This window comes from Cyprinus carpio, chromosome B20 (assembly GCF_018340385.1).
Source record: "Cyprinus carpio isolate SPL01 chromosome B20, ASM1834038v1, whole genome shotgun sequence".
NCBI lineage: Eukaryota > Metazoa > Chordata > Actinopteri > Cypriniformes > Cyprinidae > Cyprinus > Cyprinus carpio.
In genome coordinates this window covers 22,270,226-22,296,245 of record NC_056616.1, presented here as the reverse complement: position 1 = coordinate 22,296,245, position 26,020 = coordinate 22,270,226, and the positions used below count along the sequence as shown (strand labels likewise).

General features: G+C 37.2%; 1 protein-coding gene across 1 annotated transcript; it reads right to left on the bottom strand.

The window, feature by feature from the left end:
• On the bottom strand, positions 1-25,835 carry extl3 (exostosin-like glycosyltransferase 3). The gene is made up of 6 exons (XM_019125701.2): positions 25,650-25,835; positions 8,650-11,243; positions 7,753-7,880; positions 2,975-3,119; positions 2,548-2,676; positions 1-911 (listed from the first exon to the last, which is right to left on the bottom strand). The coding sequence occupies exons 2-6, from the start codon at positions 10,792-10,794 to the stop codon at positions 702-704; spliced, it is 2,757 nt and encodes a 918-aa protein (XP_018981246.2). The 5' UTR covers positions 10,795-11,243; positions 25,650-25,835; the 3' UTR covers positions 1-701.
• Positions 25,836-26,020: the final 185 nt, after the last annotated feature.

Sequence of the window (26,020 nt, the reverse complement as noted above, 5' to 3'; positions counted from 1 at the left end):
TTACCCAGCAAAAGGCGATAGGATGGATCTGTTATTCCACAAATGTACCGAACATGTTACATACAGACACTTTGTTTTCTTGTATGATTGTGACAGACATGAGAACATGTAACAGCTTGATTTGATGCTATTCCTATGTAGTTATGATTGATATCTTGTGCTATTCTTACTGATGATCAACAAATATTTGACGGGGGTTAATGACGCTAAGTCAGCATCAACCTACAGAACAACACACAGCCATTCACACGTGCACAAAAGCACACACGAGTTAAAAACAAAACAAAACATGACCATCAGTGCGTTTCAAATGAGTATATGCAAAGTAAAAATAACACAAATTATTTAGACACTTCGACTCTCCCGTAATTCTCAGGTATGTCATCAAAAACAGCCTCCGTCGGTCCATAATTCAGTATGTTCTGTCAGTATAGCATGATCAAAATGCAATTTGATGTCCCAGACGTCCCGTGAAAAGAGGTGCAAATAAAGCCTGTAGTGGTTGCTGATGAATCACGCACAATGTTAAAAACGCTTGACGGTAATCGCTCGTTCTCTAATTGTTCTCCCTTGACTTCAGGGAAGACAAGTTCAAAGAAATTTCTCTGATATTTACAAGAAGCTTTAATTCCCTTCATGTTCCCAGAGAGAGACCGTCTCGTGTCCGCGCTTCCGTCTGTGCTTTTCAGTTCCCCGATCCGCTAAATGAATTTAAAACACTTCGTCTTGTCGTGGGGCAACCGCGTCTTGAAGAGTACCGAGTCCACTCTGAACTGAGTGTATAACAGTGGCATGTATCCGTAGACTTTTACGAAGAAGTTGATGCACTTGTGCCGCTCGTGGAAGTGCGAATCGTCGTGCGAAAGAGCCTGTGGACAGCCGGGACAGCGGAAGGTCCAACGTGACGTCACCTGAGAGGAGGAACGTCATGAAAAATGAGATTTATGACTTCAATTTCAGTCAGTTCCTCACACAATCTATCATACAACTTGAGAAGTCTGGGAATGTAGGGCATAGGTTTGTTTGAACTACTTTTATGGTGCTTTTGTCCTTTTTTTAAAGCTTCCTTCAGATAGCAATACAGGTTTAAAACAACATGAGGATGAGTAACTGACTTTCAATTCTGAGTGAATTATTCCTATAAATAATTCCCTCCATCTAAAGATGACAGACTTATTAACTTCATAACACAATATCATCTTTTTCATTTGTGTAGTCTGGTCTCATATTGCAATCTGGTCAGCCTTTTCGTGACAACAAAACAAATGTAATTGATTTGTTTAATCCGCCGGGACGGCATCAGACGGCGAGAGAAGGGGTGTGTGTGTGTAATAATGGCAGAGAAAATCTATCAAATTTCATTACACCATTAATTTATGTCTGTCCCGAAGCTTCAGTCAATGGACTTCAGAACATCAAAGGCTTTTTAAAGCTTACTGAAATCCTACTGAATAATCCCACTGGAATCAATTTATTGTAACATACATAAGTACAACTGGAAGAAGAGTGTTCTCTGGACACTTCCTAGACATTTAATTTATTTTATAGTGCACAATAACCACAACATTGTGGTTGCAAAATAATAACAGGAGAATGTCCAGGTCATATTTCAACCCCAAATAAAACTAAAAAGAAAAATACATTTTGGCACAAAGAAAAAAATTTTTTTGTTTAATTGTTTACTGAAATTGATTTAGACATTTTAAAAGACAATTCCAGAACTTTCCCCTACAATTTGAATTTTTTTTTGTCTGCCATTCTCAGTGATGATTTTTTATTAGATTCCAATTGTTGTTACAGCAATTTGGGCAGCAAAATATAACTGTGATATTTAAACACAATTTAAATAATATATAATAATTTTAGATTTAAATATAAAAAATTAAGGGGGGAAATTGAAAGCCTAAAAAAAATCCTAATACTGTTGAAAATAAACTTAATTTTCTTAATTCATATTATTTATATTACATTATATATATCTTTTACATTTCTTTATATTCTATATATATATATATATATATATATATATATATATATATATATATATATATATATATATATATATATATATATTATTATTATTTTTAATTATTTATTTTTAATATTACATTTTATTTATATTGTTTTTGATTTGGGAGTGAAGTATGACCAGGGTATGTTATGTTCTTGATAACAGAGAAATTAATTCATTTATTATTAAATTTGAGCCAGATAATTAAAATGTAACACTGTGCTGTAACCAAATTTAAAATAAACTCTTTTTTGTTCTGACTGGAAGCGAAAGTGCTGCACGATGGCAAACTAAAAGCTAATAAGGACATATTCAATGTTCAAGGTGGGAAAAGGTCTGAGCCAATGAGATTCCTCTGTGGGCAGGGCTACCCAAAGCGATAGAAACAGAAACCAACTGACTAACAGAGTGTATAATCCGATTAACATTATTCAGTTGTCACTTAATCAAAAATGACATGACTGAGCAAGAACCTGAAGTGACAAAAGCTCCAAAAGGCTTGAAATAACACGTGCTTGAAGTAACAGCCCACTGACCTTGATGGGGGGTTTGCGAGTGATATGCGACACGAGGAAGTTCATGGCGATATCCTCACAGTTGATGTACTCGTCCACCATGTCACGTATAGCTTGAGGCATGACGTACGAATAGAGGTACGCGTAATACTGAGGAGAGGCAGAAATGATGGATTTTAATAAAAAATTTACACAAGAGAACAAAAGCATCTCAAATGTACCATGATGTTGCACAACATAAATGCTCATAAATCAAACACGCTTTGCTGTTCACTTATCCATTTGGAAAATGAAGCATTGCGTCTTGTATTCGGCTGAACAACAATGTACTTAGTATCAGCATTGGCTTTCAACTAAATAAACCATATCCTGGGTAAAACTACATAAGCCTGGTGTCTATTTTTGCCATAATCAGGCTTTGGAAGTGTCAAAGCGGGCAAAGCTTCACCTTGTGGAAGAAGGCCGCACCCGTCAGCACCATGGAGAGCTCACAGGAGTAGTTGGAATTGTAGAGCCAAGATTGGTGATTTACATCCCAGGCATGGAACCTTCCTGGGAATCCCACAATTCGGTCTCTGGCCTCCCGCCACACCCTGGGAGCGAAGAAAGAGAAAGAGATGGGAATGATCCAAACCGGAGCAAGAACTGTGATTATCATAATCACTGAACAGCACTTGGTAAGTTTCTTAGCAATATATGCACTCATAAAATAAATAAAGAATAGTTAAGTAATGCACACAACCTCAACCTTCTATACACAAACAATATATTTATCATCAATAAATCAATTTGATTTCAATCTCATATATTTTAACTAATTGAATATTGCTTATTTCTCTGCTTCTTTCTTTAGATAAATATTCATACTTTTTTACTGAATATATTTTAATGTTTTCACAACGGATTTATGCTGATTCTAAGAAACTTGAATAAATGCATTTTGAAAACTTGAGTATTTGAATTAAAAAAAAGATTCAGATGGTTTATGATGAACTATGTCATGTTCATGTAGAAATCTTGCCTGTTTTATGAATGGTATGACTGATGAATATGCATCACGTTGAGTTTATTAGCTTATATTACAGCTGTGTTAATCCAAATGGATGCCAAGTAAAGCCCTTTGATAGGGTAGCTAAACACAGAAGCTAAATAACTAGAAGCTTTTATTGCACAATGAAAGATCTCACAAAACAGACAGATCACTCATAAAAACTGTTTGGCAGCATCAGCAGATTGTAATGCAAACCTAAAAAGTTTAGCTGACCAGCCTGATGAATTCCCTAATATTTATAGATACAAATCAGTCATCAATGTAACCATTTTTACCCCAAAACAAACAGATAAAAACAAAAATAAACCAGTGCAAGTAAAATCAAATCTAAAACTCCCTCTTATCAGCTCATCTTCCCAATGACTAAATATTAGGGGTGTAACGGTACACGTATTCATAATATATTGAATCTTTTGATAAGAAACAAAGTTTCATCTTTCAAATTACATAATTTTTTTCTGGAATTTCAAACAATAAATGCCATTTTAGCACTCTTTGATGTGCAAAATAACCCCTCCTCTTTACTACTAGTTTTGTCGTGAAATAAACGTGAATGAACATCTCATGACTCATGTAATCACTCAATCAGTGATTCAACCGCAGAAAGATGTCAATAAAACTGCTTCTAAACAAAATTTCACATAGCATTTAATCTACCCCAGGCAAGTCATCCCTGTCCACAGCTTGTTAGTTTGTTGGATAAATGAGGTGCAGACATTGCTTCAGGCTGCGACCATTTTTTCTGCCGGTGCGAGTAAATTTCGTGTGCAACCACAACGTTGTTCAACTCATGCTGCGATTGTGATTATGGGAAACATCAAATGGCAAACGAAACAAAGCTTAACAAAATCGCGCTACTCGACGCAAACAAACTAGTCCAAACTCAGAACAGCTTTACTCAGGAACCAAAGTTGTTTTCATGACTGTTACTGCACAACACTGCAAGATCCAGCGAGAAGCGTTTGAATTCGCCGCGGAATGAATAAAGGTTGCTGCGAGATTTACTGAGAAGCATTCAAATTCTGCACAGAATTCTCTGTTATAAACAGATCAAACAGCACTGACATAGAAAACCAGAAGCAGTAACGTTAACTATAACCATTGTGTTGTGGCAGAAATAGTCGAATGTTATTACATTATACATTTCAGGGTTTGTACAACCTTTTTAAGGAGGGAAATTCAAGCAATTTTCAATGACTACAAGCATTTCACACAACTGTTGCCAGCACTCTAAAGCTCCTAAATGATCCAATTTGAATGTTTATTTCAATGGGATGACCAAAATATACTGTGCTGAAAAAACACTTATGTAAAATTAAAAAATACATCAAATTACCACTATAACATGTAGATGGCAGCAGAAGAGCACTTATTGGCTTAATAGTCATTCATTGAAACTTTTACCTTTTTATTTGGAAATTATAAAATCACTATTATAAAATATTAAATCATCAAGAAATCAGATTTTGTCAGAGTTTCACTCTTTTTTGTTTATGAAGTAAAAACATCACGGTGACTTTTCTTCAATTTGCGACTAAATCACACAGTCACTGAAGTTGTTGGACAGATTCATAATAGACTACAGAAGAATAATGGCACATTTAATAAGAGTACAATACATATCTACATCAAAATTAGATTTTGCACGTTACTGTTGTTAATAAAACCCACTTACATACAGCTTAGTGCTTTACTGTCAAATGTGTATAGACATGAAATAAATAAGAAATGAACATGTAATATTATTAGTAACTGGACTTATTAATGCAAAACAATAGTCATTTTATCATATCATATCATAATCATTTATCATATCTCTCTGAAATTACAAGAATACTGCACATTGTAATCTCTATGAGTTAAGTCTACTTATTATCAAAACATTGATCAGTAATACATTTAAAATGGGTAAAATATGTGAATGATTGCATTGCAGGCTGATTTAAGGCGTGCCCCTAAATTTTCTGCTTGTGCTCCTAAATATTTTCAGTCAGGGACTACAGTGCTCCTAGTAAAAATAGTTAGTCTGGACCCTTGGCAGAGAAGAGAATTTCGCGAACTATGTACTCTATACTACTATAATTTAATTCACCTTAGGGTTGTGCCGATAGACGATAGTATTGTGAATCGACGATAGTCAGAGATATCGACGATAGCAGATGTCTCTGTCGATAGTCAAGATGATATTAGGCTCATTCTACAATTAATGTATTAAATTATAATAATAATTATTATTATTATTTTTATTAGGCGACCTATTATAATTCGGCTATCAAACTTCCCAGCTATTTCACTTTAGCACCGCATTTCACACACACGTGCGTGCAAATGAGGATAAGAGCCTGTAGCCGGTGAAGAAGTCTCCATCCACAAACAGACGTACATCGTCTGCAGATATAAGGTATTTCATTACACTTTAACAAGTAATCTGAACATAAAAAGCTCCCTATTTAGAGCATAACCTAAGGTAGATTTTTTATCCTTAATGTATCCTATCCTTAAGGTAGATTTTTACCCTAATTGTAATTGAATTTATTTAAAGAAAGAGAAATTTGTTCAGTAAACCATTGTTTAATAATAATTAAAAAAGCAATTTTTGTATAGTTTTTTCACCCTGCTGTACCAAAGCCAGTAGAACCGTGATGTAAACTCAAGGCATTGATGTTTGCATACAAAACCACCACTGGCTCTGCACCCCTTTACCTAAATTCATTACTTCAGACTTATGTGCCCCTAGAAGCTTGCGTTCCGCAAATGAACGTCGCTGTATTGTGCCATCCCAAAGAAGCACAAAGTCACTTTTACGGACTTTTAAATTAAATGTTCCCTCCTGGAAGAATGATCTGCCCAACTCAATCCGAGCAGCTGAGTCCTTAACCATCTTCAAGAATCGGCTTAAAACACATCTCTTCCATCTTTATTTGACCCTCTAACTTTTTCCCTCACTATTCTAATTCTATTAAAAAAAAAAAAAAAAAATGTAACTACCTTTCTAATCTTTTTGTATCCTATCTATTTTTATTTTCATTTATTATACAATTATAAAAAAGACCTCTATCACTAGCTTGCTCTATTCTTTTTCTATTCTATCTGTTTTCTTTTTATTTATTATATTATTTAAAAGCCCTTGCTACGTATACTGTGTTTTAGGCTAACTGAGACTTGTTATAACACTTATATATCATTGCTCTTTTGTTGTTTTTGATTGCTTCCATTGTCCTCATTTGTAAGTCGCTTTGGATAAAAGCGTCTGCTAAATGACTAAATGTAATGTAATGTAAATGTAAATGTAAACACCAAGGTACGTACCTAACCATCATGTTTGTGTACCGTTACACCCCTACTAAACATGCAAATAAACATGGAGGTACACAGGAGAGAAGAACAGAGTTTTCTTCAACTGTCATGGACTTTATCAAATCAGATGCTTTAAATTCTTCAAACCAACAACTGGATCTGCAGCTGTTGGTTTAAACTCAACATCACATGACTGAATGCAAAAACAAACCACAACAGTTCTCTCTTTCTTGACAAACAGCATACAGACGTTAATGTGCATTTGAAAACACTTTTCACATCTTTTGATCACATTAAATTTTTTATCTAAAATGGTTTGCTTAAAATGTACAGACTGCGGTGAGAAAACAGATCGGCTTACACTGTATCTCCAATAGAAATATTTTGCTTTCCTTGCTTCATAAAACTGAATTTATTCTTTTTAAACATACTTCAGCACAAAGCAGTGACATCATGGGGAGTTTCACATTCTTTTCTAATAATATCAACAAAGAAAATGTCCTTCACAAAATAACATTTCTTTAAAAGAGCCCAAAGTACTGGAGCCACAGTATCACTGGAACTATCCTTGCCCCTAAATATATCTTTAACAAGGGGGAAATATCTGTAAAAATTTAGGAACTGCATTTTCAGGATGTAATGTTTCACCAACATTTTACCAACACAAAATCAAAGGTTAATCTCAATATTTTAAGCCTTTTGACTCTATTCAGTATATATTGATGTTTTTGCTTTGAAATGACCAAAAGATGGATAAATATGTATACAGCTAAACTAGACTCAACGTCATTTTCATGAAAATATAATAATAAGCACTGTTTAATTGCTCCGCTTTAATAAACATACTATGCTAAATCTCGGCATAACAAAAACCTTACCTGAACCCAAACATTATTTCATCGTGTCGAAGATGGGCATCATCATCAATAGACAAAATAGCCTCAGTCTCAACTGCATCCCAGGGAAGGAAGCGATTGTTTAAGCTGTTCTTTTCTGTGTGTACCACCTGCAGAGAAAAAGCCCATCTGTTGAGTCAACATGTCATATTGTGAACGACTGAGTTAGAATATGACATTATTACAAGATTTTACTGGGCCTGCCAGACACATGACATTAAAAAAACCAACAAATGCCAATCAAAACAACTTAATACTTCAAGAAACCATTTTTTGATTACTAAAGCAAAGGCTTTGTGTGCAGGGATAGTCTAAAATTAATATTAGTTGCTAGTTCTAATACAACTTTACAACCTTACATCCATAATTAAAATATTCTCAATTTCAAAGTTCCAAACTACTTGAAGATAATAAGAAACGTGGGGTACTTCGGCATTCTGTTTGGGTTTTTATTTCAAAGTATAACCTTACTATGGGCTTAATACAGCACTGTTTCCTTTAATATCACCAGAACTAATTTGGCTTGGTGCCCTAGAGACATGAAAGCTATGCTTCAAAGACAGCAGAGAGAGCAGACCAAATCTACAGCAGAATGCAGTGCTTGTGAGGTTCTATCACATTTAATCCTTGGAGAATTCCAACTAATAACAAGCTTAACAAGATTTTTTTTTCTCCTTGAGTGGTGCCTGCCTGTGCTAAACTTGCCACCTTGATGTTAGGGAGTTATGCATTGGTAGGGTGTTCAGGAATCTTACTAGGGTGTTCTGCATTGGTAGGGTGTTTAGGAATCATATTAGGGTGTTTACTAGGATGTTGCTTACTGAACCAGTAAAAAGATATGACTATAAGAAATATGATCAAGAAATAATGTATGCTCACCACAATTGGTAGACCAATGTCTGGCCAGAGGAGATCATCCGAAGGTGGTTTGGGGGAATTCCACACTACTACCACTTTGTTGAGATAAGGAAGGCCATTTAGTCTCTCCAATGAGTTCATAAGAACCTCCTCCCTTTCATAAGTAAGCATGACAACAGTAAACTGCTCCCGTGGGACGTTACCTCCTAGAGCAGCCTGAAACTCTTTACCAGATCCCCCAGAACCTCCACCGATAGGGCGAAAACCAGTCCCCGACCCCAGAAACTTGGCTTCTGAGGGAAGTACGGGGTCCAGGGGTGTATGTGGGAATAGATGGAAAGGTCCAGGTGCACGATTCCAGGTGCGGTAGACATCAGCAGCTGTGTAGGTAAAGTTACGCAAGAAGCGTGGCGAAGCATAAGGGGGCTCTACTTCAACAGGCCCCAGATCTAAGTCGCCATTGTCAGCCATGTTAGCATCAGTTCCTGCCAACTTTCCAGCTTTGTGGGGAATCTCCTGGGCAGGCTCCTCACGTATAGGTGCTGCTGGTATCTGGATGCTGGTTCGTACGCTAGCCAGGATTGTGCTGAAGATGCTCTCTGAGGTGGAGAAGTACGTCTCCCAAAGAAATCGACCCTGGCGTCGCATTGCCAGAAGGTCATTGTCTGAGATGCTACGCAACAGAAAGTGCAGCTCTGTTATGCGAGGCTTGGGTACCATAATGACTGCCTCACTCCAGCGTATAAGGTGATGGTAGGGCAACTTTGAGTGGTCGCCAAGCACCACCGGTATTGCCCCAACTTCCAAAGCCTCAAAAAGTCTCATGCTACAGCCAGCAGAGGCCACCAACTGGCCATCGCCTGGAGATATCACCAAGGCAAACGTAGAGACCTTTAGTACCTCTAAACGATCCTCACGCTCCCCACACAAAGCCCACTCTGTTGGTAAACTCGGCTTGGGCTGATTCTTGCAAGTGAACTCCACAAGAACCTGGTCTAGATGACTGTCCTGTACAGCCTTAAGTGTGCCAATAATGCGATCATCATAGTCAGCTGGTGGATCCCCTTCCATTTCCTCCTCGAAGGACTGCGGTGGGGCTTCAAGCAAGCTGCTCCTCAAAGACTCAACCTTTTCTCCCTGAAAGGTGAAGAGATACTTCCTCTTGACCGGGACTTGCGGAGGCACCTCTAGGAAGTTGGGCTCAGACAGAGCGTGGACTAGAGGAGACACCACCATGTCGAAACCTTCTCTATATTGACGTTCAAAAAAGGTAGACTGTGCCACTGCTGCACGTCCTGTGCTCACATTGTACAGGAAGTTCTGTGTCAGAGACTTTCTTAAAAGGTGTACAAGCAGGTGATTGTGGCCGTCCGACCTCCAATACGGCAAGGCCTTGAGCTGCTTTTCAAGGTCTAAGGGTGAGGCAGGAGGAGAGGAGGGTGATTCTTGTATTTCACCAACAAGCACTATGTACAGACAAGCAATGTTGGGATTATCGGTCACATATACACTGCTTTTGACGGATGAGGCAAAGGCTTGCTTGACGAGAGGGTCCAACTTCTCACCCCAAGGATATGATCCTGTGTCATAAACATAGACCGGGAAGCCAGATGTAAGTGGACATCTAGCGTAATCAAAACAAGTATGCAAATGACAGTTTTGGGCCGACTTTGGAGGAGGGTATCCAGGATCATCCTTGTCTGGTAAAAGTCTAACTGGCAATGACAGTTTCGGCTGGTTTTGAGCCATAAGTTCCTTGTAAGAGTGCTCTGTCTGGCTGATGACATTTTTGAGTTGTAGCAAGTCCTGTTTGGCACTGTCAATACTACGTTTACAGGCCTCGATGCGTAGGTTAAGCCGGGCTATCTCGCCATTGAGCTCTTGACGCTTTGCCTCAAGTTGCAGAAGTTCCTCGCTGACAGATTCCCGGATACGACACAGGTCTTGAACGTGCTTCGCTTCACACAGCTCTCCTCCAGGTCTTGGCCCAAAAATGCGCTTATCTGGTCCCCCTGCTTCATCAATTGTGGTGAGGTAGTAATGTGCAATGAGAGGGAAGAAGACCAGGATGAAGAAGAGCATGAAGCTGAGCCAGGTGAGCCGTACTCGCCTCAGTACCCATGGCTGGCCACTGTTCCCGACGATGCCTCCGTTTCGCTGCATCATTCAACTTTCACTCTCCTCCGAACCAGATACGTGAATGCAGCCTTTGAGGAGATTCAGCTGCCATAATGCAACCTCATCTGTACGGTACACACTTTCATTTTTACCCCTTTCTGGAGTTTGTAACTTATGTGTCTTTGCTTTAATTGGGACTCCTAATAAAAGGAAATTTCATCTTTCTTGTAACAGAATGATATAGTCCATAAACAATATGGTCTTGAGTGTGGTATGATGTATGTTGAAATTTAAACTATCCAAGAGAAGAGGGAGAGTCCCAGACAGCAGTAAAATCTGAGTGCCCTTGATGGAGATCAGCAATGGAGGCATGGCTGATCTGCATTGTTATTGGTGGCGTCACACTCCTGTCACTGTTCCATAGTTGGGACTCATGAATTGGCCACAGTGTGCCATAAACTCTTGAATATACTGCATCCCATCCAACTGCTTTTAATCTGCAAAATAGAAAGCAAATACCAGTTATTTGTACATCATTTTAGAGTCTTAAGAACATCCCTAGGTCATCTGATATGATCAATGCTAAAGATAAGAAATATGAATCACTTTGTTTTGATCTGAAATGAATATGACAGATTTCATATGTCATTATTCAAAGAACACATCAATCTTCATCAAGCCTAAGACCCGAAACAGACTGTAAGCAACTACATTAGCACTTCTAACTATGCATTCCAAAATGAACTGTCAGTGTTCTCTTTCTATCGTCCCTTGAGTCTGCCACAACATTGCAAGAATGCATGTGAAATATCTGCTATAGGGCAGTACACTTGCAATGTGTTGGCCAAGCATTTATGCCTGTATTTGTTTCTGGCCTAAGAGACTCTACGACCAAATCGCAGTTCTTAATAGTGATTACAGTATACAATTGGCAAGAGATGTTTTTGAAAAAAAAAAAAAAAAAAATACCCATTTGTTAGATTTGAAACCAACTGGCAGCGCTCAGAATGACCTCACAGGCTTGTCCTATTCACTGAACACATTATCTGGTATGCTGACATCTAGCTCCAAGCATTAGCAGCTGTTCTAAAACAAACCCACAGAGCAAACACTCCATAAGGCATGCGTACAGGAAAAAAAAACCTGATTCGCCTCAAGTGACCGCCTCTGTTAGATTTGTCCATGTAGCCATCAGTTTAAGCCGTGCAAGATTTCAGAGAGCTTCATTATCTCTGGATGAGAGAACATGAGGGATGATTTTTCCATTAATGGAACAGATTTTGACATGGCCACTGATCCTAGAGCAGGAAAGAGACGAACTATCGCTCAATTCTGTCAGACTGATTCATTTACTCTGTTTATCAAAACTCACACAGAACACAAAACATAAATATATATTAAGATAAGCCTGTATTAAGACAATGTCAGGACCTATGCACTCTTTTTCACACATACTTCACATATACTTATTACATTTGCAATAAAATACAAATAGGGATTCAGCACAAGCCTGATCTCCATTGCTACTTACAGACTATCAGACCTGGACCGTGTGAGAAGGAAGGGCAGCCTGCCCTCTTCAGATTAATTACTCTAGATCTCCAGAGAAATGTAACAGTGATGAGAGACAGACGCTGATACAAAGGGACAAATTGTGGCTCATAAAACACTTCCCCTCTGAACACCTGAAGTGGATAATCTTTCTTTTTGACCTTTCCCTGATTAAGCTCCATTATTTAGCCTCCTTCCACTGCTGTAAGGGTTGTTATTTGTGGCTGGCTCAATTAAACAAGAAAACAAAAAAAGAGCGAGCACGTAAAATCCAAACCATAAAAGATAAACTCTGTTTTTATGCAAGACAGACAAGAGTTTTGCTCCATTACTGATTTAAGCCATTTCCCCTCTTTTGTGAGTTCAAAATCAGTCTGCTTAATTACATAGGTTAATTAAAGCAATTCACAGCAATCAATATACAAACGTAACTTCTAACCCTAATATGTACACTACTACGCTAAGTTTAGGGACATTTTTAAATAAATAAACTTTTATTATATTATTAAAGACGTTTATAACGTTGCAAAATATTTCTATTTAAATTTATAAATGCTGTTTTTCTATTCATCAAAAAACAAAAAATTGTTCAGCAGCACAACTGTTTTCAACACTGATAATAATAAGTTTCTTGAGCAGCAAATCAGAATATTAGAATGATTTCTGAAGGATCATGTGTCACTGATGACTGGAGTAATGATGCTGAAAATTCAGCTTTGATCACAGAAATAATTTGAAAGAATTGAAAGGGCCCATATTCACAATGTGAATATAGGCCCCTAAAAGCAGAAATGTTTTTCTCATGTAAACAGGCAAGATCCAGCATGTCTGAGCTCCATCTCCACTGTGAATTGTCCGGATATTATCATGAAACTGGATGTGTTCTGAAGAAGAAATTCACACTGACCTGTGATCAGGTCTGGAAAGTTTCCCTGGAATAACAACTCCCCGTCTAATCCTCACACTGCCTCTGGGTTGTGAAGGCAAAGCAAATTTACCACAAGCCAATATTTAACCAGTTTTGTAAATGGAAGGATTTTTTCCAGCCTGGCCGCAGCAGAGTAGCAGCAAATACAGATGAAAGCAGGAAATTATGGATCCCTTATTATCAGTGCGAGCATATTTTATGCAGCAATGACATTTCCAGACGACAGGGTAACCAACCATCTAAAATTTAAATTAACTCAGAAGTCAAAAAACAAAAAATAAAAATAAAAAAAAAAAAAAAAAAGAAACATGTTCGATATTTTAATTAAATATCAGTCTCCACTGGCTTCTGCATAGGAGAACATTTTCCTTCTCTCTTCCCCTTTTTCCACTCCCTCTTCAACTGAAATGAATGTTGCATCAGCAGAACTGGACATCAAAAGTTAGGTTTAAAAAGTCAAGCATCGATTTTATTTCTAATATCAGGGTTAATGATCTGAACAAAGCATTGACAGCATGCTAAAAATCACCTTAGCAACTAGACAGTAGCACAATTTTACACTAATATCTCTTATAAAATGTAGTACTATCGGTATATCTTCCTATAAGGGAATCTGAAACGGCTTTCAGAAAATCTGATAAAGCCAAGTCAATGTTTCTCCACATCTCAATGAATCTTTATCAGATGTTTCTGTCAGAGTTGTTGCTCTCCTCGACTTCTAAATAACACTGCTACTCCAGTTTATCTATATTTTTACCATAATGAAGGCAAATGAAATTCCAGGCCATATAAAATAACTCAGCTCAGCACAGAAGCATTTGTTAACTAGAAGTTAACTAGGACAAGCTTTTAGCTGGATCGATGTTCTACATAAGGCAGTTTAAACATCAGAGAGATGCTGAGCTGCACTTTGGGACATCTTCTCCAGGCAGGAACGATTTGGCAGTACTTTTCTCCCAGATGATCTCCAGAACTCCATCAATGAGTCATTCTGTTCCTAATGCACTGCTGAAACAATATAGACACTGAGGTAATACAGCCTGTCTGATTGAATTATCTTAGATCCATTCTGCCGCATGATGTCAATGTGAAGTCAAGAGACAGATGTCAATAGTGCCAAATGAAAAACATCAAAAGATGCAATACAATTTTAAGTAAAAGTGAAGCTTCTAAGTGCTTTTTAAGCATTCCCTTACCTTTTCGATCTAAAAAGTTGAAAAGTAGGCCAACAACTTCTAGGTTCTTTTATTATTGGTGAAAAACTTATTTCATGTTCGATGGGTCTGCTTCCCCAGTCATCAATAAAACAGAAAGCTGCACCACTAACATACTGCATTGGGAGGGAGGAAAAAATGAACCAGTTGTTTACTCAGTATTGACCTCGTTCACATATCTTATCTGCTCTTCTAGGGAAAGTTGAGCTCCTAAACTTTTCCAGTGGAAATAAAACAGAAACAGCTGTGTTTAATTAACTTATGCATGATCTATCAGAACGTTCTGCACTGAATTCAACATTAAAAGACTCTAAACAAGGAGGGTTTGGCATAAGGGCCACACATTGGGCTTTAAACAGAGCACAAATAGTGTAATTCCCTTTGAGATGTTCTGCGTCGACTGGTTCCACAAGAATACACTCTCATCTTTCAATCTAGTTTTGCTCAGGCTCGATGCCTCAGACAATTCATCTTGCCAGATGACCATGCATGGATAGTTTTCTTTGACTAGCAAGCACTAACAGGTCTCACTGCAAGACTTCCTACAGTGGCCTTGAGGCGCATTTGCATCCTGTTTGCCCTGTCAGTGTTAGCACGATCTTCAACCGTAATGTCTATCCGTTTCACCCTGATTTGTTGCACACAGCCAATGTCTTCCTCCAGGCAACACGCGATCCCAAAAGGCCCACCTGTATTTCACCTGATGGAATAATATTGCCGATATACCAGATTCTGCTATAAGTTTGATTGCATCATATAATAATTGCTGTGAGTGATCCGTGGAAATGTGACCCAGCCTGATGTTTCCTACATACAACCCACCCAACAAAAAAAAAATATTCATAAATAAATCTAATAAATAAATAACAAATAATTACAATTAGTAAATCACTGGAAAAATATGTTGTAGAAACAATTTCACTAAGAAATTGCTAGTAAATTTCACAAGCAATTACAGAGATGACAAGCAACACATTTAATTAAATGTGAAATTGTGAAGCAGTCAAACTGAAATAGTATTTTTGGTAAATCTCTGTTTTACTTTAATTTTTTACAGTGCATATTAATGTTAGATGACCTAAAAGTCAAAAATGCATTTGAAAGTTAATCATCTGGGCACATTATGCAAATGAGAATAAGAAGGAAAATGCACTTATATTGTAATGAAAATAACGTTGTCACGATGTAAAAAGGCTTAATGGCCCTAAAAATAGGTTGATTATCAAAAGAGGCCAAAGCTCTGAAGTTGTTTACCAAAAACAAAGCAGCAAACGCCCCTTGAGATAAATGATAACGCTTCCGTACACAATTATCTATGCACAGCAAAACAAAACAAGCAAGAGTTACACTGAAATGTCCCCCACCTGCAATCAGAAGACTGTCAGTGGAACAAGGAATGCTTTCGGTTTCTTTCAGAAGATGACGCCCTCTGGGCAGTAGATTTGCCTCTGAATGACACTGCGGCTAAACGCAAGGACTGTGATTCTTTGTGGGCATTCTAACAGTTTTAATGAAGCAAGGTGAGGCATATTTTACAATGAAGACTGCCTGCATACTTCTGCTCTGCACTAAAAGTATGTACTTTGCTGGGAATGTGAAAGTACATACTTTTGAGTTCCGTACACAACAGTACTGGTACATACTTCCACATCATAAAATTGCATCTTGATACCAATTGGAATTTCATGCATAATAAGACAGTAATGTGTACTGAGATATTAGATGTAGGACACATATATTTATTTTTAGGTGGATACATTTAAATTGTGCCACGCATCGCCAAATGAAAGGTAGAAAAAGAGACAATTCACAATCTCATCCTCTACCATAGCTCAAGGGATTGTTGGTAATATTAGCCTCGAAAAGCCAAAAATACTTCAAAAAACCACCAGAAACAGTATATCATCTGGTCAACCTTTATATTTTGATTTGAAATACACTAATCCTAATCAACTTGAATATTATGCTAAATGGTTTGCAACTATTCCAGTTACCTAATGCATACTTGGAAAGAAGTAGAGATTCAAACCAGGTGTTTATTCCCATTCCAGCTCATCTCTGAGGCTCAATCGCTGAGGAGAATGGAGCTGTAGTCTAATATTATTCAGGACACAGAGGCTCTGAAAGCTGACAGCCATTTCTCATTGCCTACAGGCAGTTTCAAGAGAAGTTACAAGGAGGAGTCATCTCAAACCCATTTCTTAGGAGACAGACATTACGTATAAATAAATAAAGTGATAAAGATTCGGAGCACAGGTATGTGGGGAAAATAAATCCATAGTGAGGTGTACCAACAAGCAGTACTGAAGCATCTTGTGCCTGATTATTGCTCAATCATATTCAGGCTGTTTATGTGAGTTTGTCATTTGTTATCTAGTCTTGCATAACAACCCACATCAGGGGGAAAAATGCAAGATAACTACTGCAATGCATGGGCCAAAATGTGTTTTTCAAGACACTAGTTTACTACTTTACTGCAAATTTATCAAGATTGCAAATATAAAGGCTCTTTAAAAGTAGACATTTGAATATATGTGAGCTGCATGTTGCTGATGCATTGCTAAAGTGTTCTGATTGCTTTTATCAAGATACTATGTGGTTGCTATAGCTCTACAATATTCTGTTAGAGAGTTCAAACAATCTGAGGTATCAGTCATGTTCAGGTTCAATCATGTTGTTCACATTGTCATATACAAAGAATATCAAAGATCTTCATGACAAAATGTCAAAATAAAAGTTTGGTTTAACTTGAAGAAACTGTGACAGAAATATATTACTACTGAACAGCAAAAGGTACTTCTCAAAGTTATGATGATGATGATAATATGATTTCTTTTTTTTTTACTGTAAACCTCTGTTGTGCAGCACTGTTAACAAAATAAATAAATAAAAGGTAAATAAGTAAAAATAAAAAGAGAATTGTTCATTTTCATTTGATTATATTTTAAAAGATAAATTAAACTGTTAATGTTTTATGCCTTTATATGATTGCCACCATTTTTGATATAATATTTGTATTAAATCATAAATTTACTTAAAACAGACAACACATAATTTTGTGGGGGGAAAAATAAAATAATAATAATAAAACATTTAACGGGCCATATAACTGTAAACAAACAAACATACAAACAAAAGCTTTATGAATTCAATCAAATCCACTTGGTTTTAAATGATTAATATTTGAACTAAATCATGGAATTCAGAAAATTTTAATGATGGGAAATTAAAATAGAATTTGGGAGAAAAAAATAAAACTGATTTCATGAACCCTCATTTTTTTGTTAAACATTTAATAAATTGTTGTTAAATTGTATAAGCTTCCTGGTTTTATTTAATTAGACATGCTTTTTGACCAGGAGAGTACGTGCGCGCTGAATGGTTTAAACACTGGAAAGAATTAAAAAGAAATGCAATTTATGAACTTTAGTAATGATGCGACACTGCCTCGATTGTGCAAGTGATAATTCCTGTGTCAACTGTGCAGCTTGCAACTCGCTTATTTGCGCATTTTGAGAGAGAAAGAGAGTGCCGGAGCGCTGATTCACTCACGCTGTTTGTGAAATTATGTCTCACAGAAAGTTTTCAAATTACTTTATAAGTTATTTAATAAAGAAATATGAATTGTACCTCAACTTCAGCAATATAATTATTTCACCTGTGCCGGAGAGAGACTAAGACGGTGCTGCTGCATGTTAGGCATGGGCCGATTACTGGTTTCAAGGTATATCGCGATTTGAAAATGCCACGGTTTCAAAACCACTAATATTTTCCATTATACAGTTCCTGCGGTATGCGCTGTTTTTCATGTTTCCTCAATGATTGAAAGAGTAGGAATCCCTCAGGCTGAGTGCAGTGCAAAGAGTGTAACACTGACCCCTCCTCCTCCTGTTGGTGCGAACGAGCGGTCAGTCACATGTGTGTAGGATGGCTGAACTTAAGGCCCGGGTACACTTCACATTCAGCATTCCTTTCCGTCTAGAGCACAGCCGCGTCCGCACAGCTTTCAAAAGTATACTCAACCGCAGATGAGCGTGGACAGATGAGCTCGACACATGCGCAGTTCCACGGATGCGCGGCTGTCCGCGAGCCCTCTTGATGACGGAAATAACATAATACCGATGGTGCATGGATGACCAAAATATACTTTGGCCTTTACGCGATCGGTAACCGGCCATTTTTTGCCTTATTGCAACTCTCTGTTCTGGACTTGCACAAACTGCGTTGCAATGCAATCATTTTCCAAAATGTCATTCATGTGAAAATATGAAGTCTGTAAATGCCCGTTAACACAGGCCAGAGACGCTGAAGACGGACGCACAGAGAAAAATACTGTAGCAGGCAGATCACTCACTGTTCATGATGCACAAACTATTGGAAGAAAATCCTCAATATTGATTTGGGGGTTTATATGAATGTGTTTCTGAGGGGAACTGACTGTCTTTAGAAAAGTTTATGTGGTATAATTTCACAAAGCTTGTCAGAACATTCTGTTTTTGCTTCAAATTGAGTTATTATTAAATCAAATTATGTGTATGGCTATTATTATATAACTAAATTATATGAAATTATATAAATGATATGTATATTAATTATATAACTAAAATTAAATAACTGTAATTACACATTTAGGTTAAATAAAGATGTCAGTCTTTATTTTTTTATTTTTTGGAAAGAAATCAAAGAAAAAAATAAACTAATTCTACTGTTTCTAATAATTCTGTATGTTGCTCAAAAACAAAATATACTGTGTCCAGCGGGAATTATTTATTTATTTTTTTACCCAGTCATTTAAAAATAACACATTTCAGAGCTGTAATAACAATACCGTGATAACCTCAAACCCCCCCATACCTACTCCTAACATCATAATACCAAAAAAACCTAAAACCTAACCTCAAACACTGCATGTCATGCCAAACCTCGCACAGCAGGTGCGTCATCAGCTTGAGATCGTTTTTTTTTTAGATCGGCCTTTATAGAGGCCACGATCAAACATCCCAAAGCGATTATCGGCCCATAGTGATTGTAGCCGATCAATCGGAGCACCCCTCAATGGAATCCAGAAAAATTAAAGCCAAAAAACACTGAATTTGGTCAAAAATAAAATAGATTTCATAGCGTTCTATAATATATTAATGCCTGACTTGGCAAACATCACTAATAAATTAATCTAAAAAAACAGACACAATTAAGCCTACACCAAGCTGGGAAAATTCAATGTATTTTATTTCTTCTGACACACTTTTAGAGAGAAGGAAGGGAGGATTGATATCACCCAGGGGTGAAAGCACAATGTGTGTGTGTGGCTGGACAGGAAAAGCACAACCTTTTCCCGCCTGTATTCCTCTGACATTTATGAGGTAGAAAACAGGGATCACCTGATATTGTGGTACAGAGACACACCCTGAATGATTCTATTATGGCCGAGCAGGACTGCTAGTGAGATGTTACGCTTTTCATTTACACATCCATTAGCCTGGAGCCGGACTGCAGCTGCAGATGCAGAGCTCCACGTTCTATAATTAGCACTTTAATTCAACGTGACTACACACTCTGTGGTTTTTCTCTTTTCCATTTCCAAGAGAGTTGATATATGAAGGAAAAAGTGAAAAAGAAAAAAACAGAAGCTACATGATTTAGCACCATCTGACACCTTTAATACCAAAATTCATAAAGACTTGCCACAGACCGTACTGTAGTGTTTCTCTGCTTATTGTTGTCTGTGTGGACAACCTGGGAGGCTTCTAACTTCAGCAAACTGACAATAAAATAGAAATTAATCTATGCAATTATACAGAGAAAATTTGACTTTTTTTTAGGCCAGCAAAACCCAAATAAAAGCAATTCTATTAAAGGGTTAGTTCACCCAAAAATCAAAATTAGCCCATGTTTTACTCACCCTCAAGGCATCCTAGGTGCAGGCCTATATGATTTTCTTCTTTCAAACGAATCCAATCGGAGAATGGCAAGCATTAGAATGGCAGTAGGCAGGTGTTTTTTTTTTTTTCAACAGTCTAAAAGTCATCAAATAAAGTGCGCCCATCCGTAATAAAATGTGCCTCACATGGCTCTGGGGGGTGAATAAAGGCCTCCTGTAGCGAATCCATGTGTTTTGTAAGAAAAATATCAATATTTAAAACTTTATAAACACTTTCTTTCACTTCCACTGACTGTCATACGTGCAGAATATCATAGGCCTTGTTTACTCTGCCAGTTAAATGTGACCCAATTCAGATTTTTTGCTCATATGTGACACAGATCGGATCTGTTCTATTACATAGTAAACGGTAAAAAAACGCATACATTCGGATATTTCAAGATCGGTATCAGGCCTCATTCGTATGTGGAAATAAATCGGATATAAATCAGATATGTGCCAATGCGACTGTCATGTAAACAGGCAGATCGTATTTTCTGAGGCGTTGCATTCTGTACGTCATTAAAACTATGACAATTTGGTACTTCTACGCTGTTTAACGACGTCATATGTGACCTGTGCTTGCAAAATTAGTGTTAATTCGCACGGGCTATTTTGAGCTACAGGCAAAAAAAATAAATCTTATCTTTATTTGTATATTTTCTGAGAGGATTACCTTTTCTCCGTTTGCTTCTCACGCTGACTGTCATCCGAAGTGCGTGCATATAACAGCGCACAATCCCGATAAATACAAACATATACAGAATTACAGTATTTCAGTGTTCACGCAAACATCATCTGCTCTATCTTAAGTGAACGCTTACGGAACTGTTGGGGGAAAACATCTGATGTGTAACATTATATTAGATCCATGCATTACAGTATAGGAAGTCTGTATCATGTATCATTAATGTTAATCTAAAAAAGAAAAGAAAAGAGGGAATCACTCGCTGCACTTCATTGAACTGCTTTTGTAGTTTTAATAATCGATTTATTTGTAATGAACACACTTAAGTTATTTTTACATTTGATTGTTTTTCGTACATGAATGCTCTAGTTTAGATATAAAATGCTAAAGGTAATGCATTATTTGTTTCTAATTCTATCTAGGCTATTTGTTCTAGGTTTTTTTTTTTTTTTTTTTGCATCTGTTCTTATTTATAAAAGCAAAGATTAAAAAAAAAAACAGCTGTAATTAATAATAAGAAAAGATGGAGAACTTCACTATCGACTTCAAATGGGTGTGACTGTATTTTTTTGTCCGATTCCAACAAATCATAAATCATTTTGAAGGTATTTTAATGGAGAATTTAACCCCACTCCCCATTTTTTTTTTTTTATTGCTCATTGTGACTCGTTTTGTCAGCACAAGTCACATTATTCTCACGAGGAAGCACATGTGGAGGCAGTTAATGACAACAATGCATGCGCGATGTTTCAGGTGGTGTGGCAAGTGTAAACACATAAATCGGATATGGGTCACAATTGAAAGAACGTGTAAACGGACAGCCAAAAAAATCGGATATAGGAAACAAATCAGAATTGGGCATCAAGACCTGCAGTGTAAACGAGGCCATAGAGACTGCGTCGGCTTTTTAGACTTATTGGGCCAATAAGAAAATATCAGAGTGCTAAAAAAAATGCTCAGAACACCACTAGTGCAACCGACCCACAAGTCTAAGTGCTTTATATTACATAAATGAGGACTGACGTGCCTGCAGGACAAAACCACTCTGAAACCTTAAGAAGTTATTTAATCATCTGCATAATGCATCAGGCCCACTTTCTGAGCAGTGTAAGGTGTACAGTCATCTTAATTAGGCCAGAACCTGCAATCAATAGTTCACAACAATGACACGGCCAAATAAGAGAGCAAGAGAAACAGATGGAAAATTCTGCTCTACCTTCCTGGCATATGGCAAAAAATAACTATTAATGAAAGCATTTCAAACATCCTGAAGCTGATGTACTTTGTCAGACAGAATATGGCTAACGAACGCTCAGCTTCACTCTGTGGGAACATCTAACCCAGAAGTCAGTGCCCAGGAAATATGGCATGATATATTAGCTTCTTTCAAGCACCAAAACAGACTAGTAGGGCACATCAGGTTCAAACAGAGAACATCAGACCATAATAAATGAATTCAGCTCAGACTGAGGTAAACTACATCAGACTTAACTAATTCAAATGAAACAGGAGGAAGAAAATGGACAGACAAGTGGCTGCTTTGTTCACAATTAGAGCAAGTAAGTTTCTCAGATGCAGTTTTCAACACAGAAACAGCTCTGTCAAGCAGAACTCAAAATAGATCTGTGAAATTAGTCATGAGACTCTAATAAATGCCCATTTATTAGTGATATTTCCCAACATCAGGGTGTTTGTGATAAGGAAAACCTGGCTCTATTCAGTTAACGATCCGAATTCACTGCAATAAAACAAACCAAAAAATTCCCACAAGGCATTTGCCATATTCAGCACCTGATCCAAATAAGTCAAATCCCAGCAGCGTTATCCATCCCGAGCAGCAGGCCCTTTCCCAGTCTTATGCCGGATCACAGTAAAATCTTAAGACCCTAGTAACAGCTGCCAGACCTCAGCATATCCACACCCCTGGACAGTGACGGATAACTGGAGAAGAGCCAGCGTGACTGTTCCTTTGCTGGCCGGGAATTAATACATTATGCTCAAAATCACAAAGCCGACTACAGTATCAACAATTACCCGGGACAACAGAAAAGCCACATCTATTTCCATGAAGTTTAGAAAGGGTTTCTGCTGGTTTTATAAAGTTCAAATTAAGACTTTTTAAAGGAATAGTTCACCAAAAATATAAATAATCCATAATAATGCTTCCTCCAGTGAAAAGGGTCATCCCCTGTTGATGTTTAGATTTGTTTTGGCTTGTAAATGGTTCTTGATTTGGGCATACAGTACATTGCTCCTGATTCAGACGAGATGACTTTTTCACTGGAGGAAGCAAAACTTTGGATTTATTTTGACTTGTATTTTAGCCGAACGCAACAGCTTTACGTTTAAAAACATCTTGATGGGTTTATTCAAAATAAGCAAAATGATAATTGATGGATCGGAGTGGTGTGGATTACTTGTGGATTATTGTGATGTTTTTATCAGCTGTTTGAACTCTCATTCTGACGGCACCCATTCACTGCAAAGCATCCATTGGTGAGACACTGATGGAATGTTACATTTCTTCAAATCTGTCCAGATGAAGAAACAAACTCATTTACATCTTGGATGGCCTGAAGGTGAAGACATTTTCTGCAAATGTTCATTTTCGAGTGAACTATTCCTTTAACACTATTTTAAGACCAAGCAAAAAGATTTAAGGAAAAAAAATCGAAGGGAACACTTCTGTTCTCTAAATCTAAATGTCCAGAAGTAGACAATTTGCACACGTTGTATTAGCAACACTTCAGAATTTGAGCAATAGATCTCCATTACATTTTAATACATTTATCAAAATAAAAAGAAAGAAAAAAATGCTCCCAACCACTAGAATATGGAAATAACTTTTACTGTGCCTTCTGATAACACTGCAAAAGATTTTATTTAATATATATTTTTTTCCAGTGCAAATGTCTAAAGATACTTAAGTCAAGATGCATTTACTTAAAAAAACAAAACAAAAAAAACACACACAATTACCTAAGACAAGATGTCTTTCTAATGAAGGTTTTATTTTTTTTTTTTTTAAACCAAGGACACATATCTCCTCATGGGCTCAGAAAAATCAAAATACTGAGAAAGATATTGCATACAGTGCCATGACTTTATGAATGCAAAACTTTCTACTCCAACCTTTTTAAGGCCTTCATTTCTGGAGGGCAAGATTAAGACTTTAAGATCAGCAGCTTCTTTACTATACAAATAAATGCAAAATTAAAGACTCCACATATCTTAAGCACATGACGCCTATAATGAAAGCTGTTAGACTATAAAATGGTTTGGTGATTTAGTATTTGTTTTAGTCACGCCTGAACTGGCACCGCATCGCACAGATGGTCACCCATTATCAGGGCAGAGAGACAAAATAATAAATATCTTTATTTTCCTTCACAAATAAAACGTGCAATGAGTTACAACCTTCACAGATGGGTTAGAAGGAAAACAACTCATTTACACAAACACAGAACTGGTCAGCACCCTAAATAATCACTGACCACCTCAATACAACACAACACATCCGCTCCTCCAAATTCATCACACGGATGACCGGCTGAACCGACTCTGAAAACCAGACACAGATCGGATCTAATCAATATTACCATGGTGATCTGATAAAATTATCATTCATGGATATTTATAACATCTTATATTGAGATCAGATCCCAACGGAGTCTATGTGATAATTCAATATCAACAAAATCAATGTCAGACATTCTAAATGATAAGAAAAATCGGATTATACATATTATAATAGATCACATCACTGTCTGATACATCTGATATCAGTTTTGATTGTTATGCATTTTGCTGATTGCTGATTGGATTAGGTGTTAGAAATTAATTGCTGAATTAAAGAGTGTCTGATACTGCTAATCAAATTAAATGGTACATATGATTAAATCAGATCGGTGCCTGTCTGATATTATTAAGCAGATCAAACAATGAATGACCAGACTAGAATGTGACCAATATTATTGACCATAGCAGGTGTTAGAAACGAATGACAAGATAAGAAAAATCAGTGTCTGTCTGATACTATTGTACTGATCAGATGATATACATTAATGACCAGATTAGAGTGACCGATATTATTGATCAGAGCAGATCGCAGAAATGTCAAGTGTCTGATATTGTGAGTGTCTGATATTGATAAGTTAATCAGATAACATAAATCAGATCAGAGCGATTCTTACTGATCAGATATAATACGTTAACCAGAGGGTGATTAATATTATCGATAAATGCAGGTGTCACAAAGTAATGCCAAGATTAAAATCTGTCTGATATCGGTGATCAGATTAAATAATACTAATATTTAAATCCAGTGTGTGTCTGATATTATTTGTTTAGGTGAGTCGTTTAAATGACCAACTTACACTGATTCCCTGCAGTACTTTAGACACATAGAGGTCTAAAAATCAAACATATTCCGGGTAAAACCCGATATTATTAATCTTAGAGCGATATAACTAAAATACTATCAAATACGAGTGTTATTTACGTTGAAATCTGTAATGTTTTTTTTTTCTGCATCTGTCCGTTTGATGTTAGCCGCTGCTAACCGACCCGCTAACGAACGACACAACCGTTATTTTACTGTACCTCAGAATAAATCCATCAATCAGAACGGGCGTCGGTGCTGGTAAACTTCAGTTCTTCAGCGTGTCCATGGTGTCGGTAACGGACAGAAACGGCCCCGGTAAACGGTTACTGAAAACGCTCCGTCTCTGAGGTGCAGCAAAACGCGTAGCGCTCCAGCAGACAGCAGCGGCGTCCTGCGCGTGCGCGATAGCAGCCTGAGCGCTCTCGCGGCGTTGCGTGCGCGTGCTGCCATCTAGCGCTCAGAGCGGAGAGCGCGAGAGTACGTTTGCAATTTCGGTTTTCGGTAATATATCAGCATAAAAAGAATAATTTACTGATAATCGTCTATTTGTGTGTTTGAGATATCACACACGGGCGGATCACAGTTAGAG

Excerpts from the sequence above, each read along its gene's own strand:
- extl3 (XM_019125701.2), bottom strand. The coding sequence starts at position 10,794 with ATGATGCAGCGAAACGGAGGCATCGTCGGGAACAGTGGCCAGCCATGG. Across the intron at positions 7,881-8,649 it reads ACATTGGTCTACCAATTGTG|GTGGTACACACAGAAAAGAA; the intron begins GTGAGCATACAT and ends TTTTCTCTGCAG. Across the intron at positions 2,677-2,974 it reads GTGCGGCCTTCTTCCACAAG|TATTACGCGTACCTCTATTC; the intron begins GTGAAGCTTTGC and ends GCCTCTCCTCAG.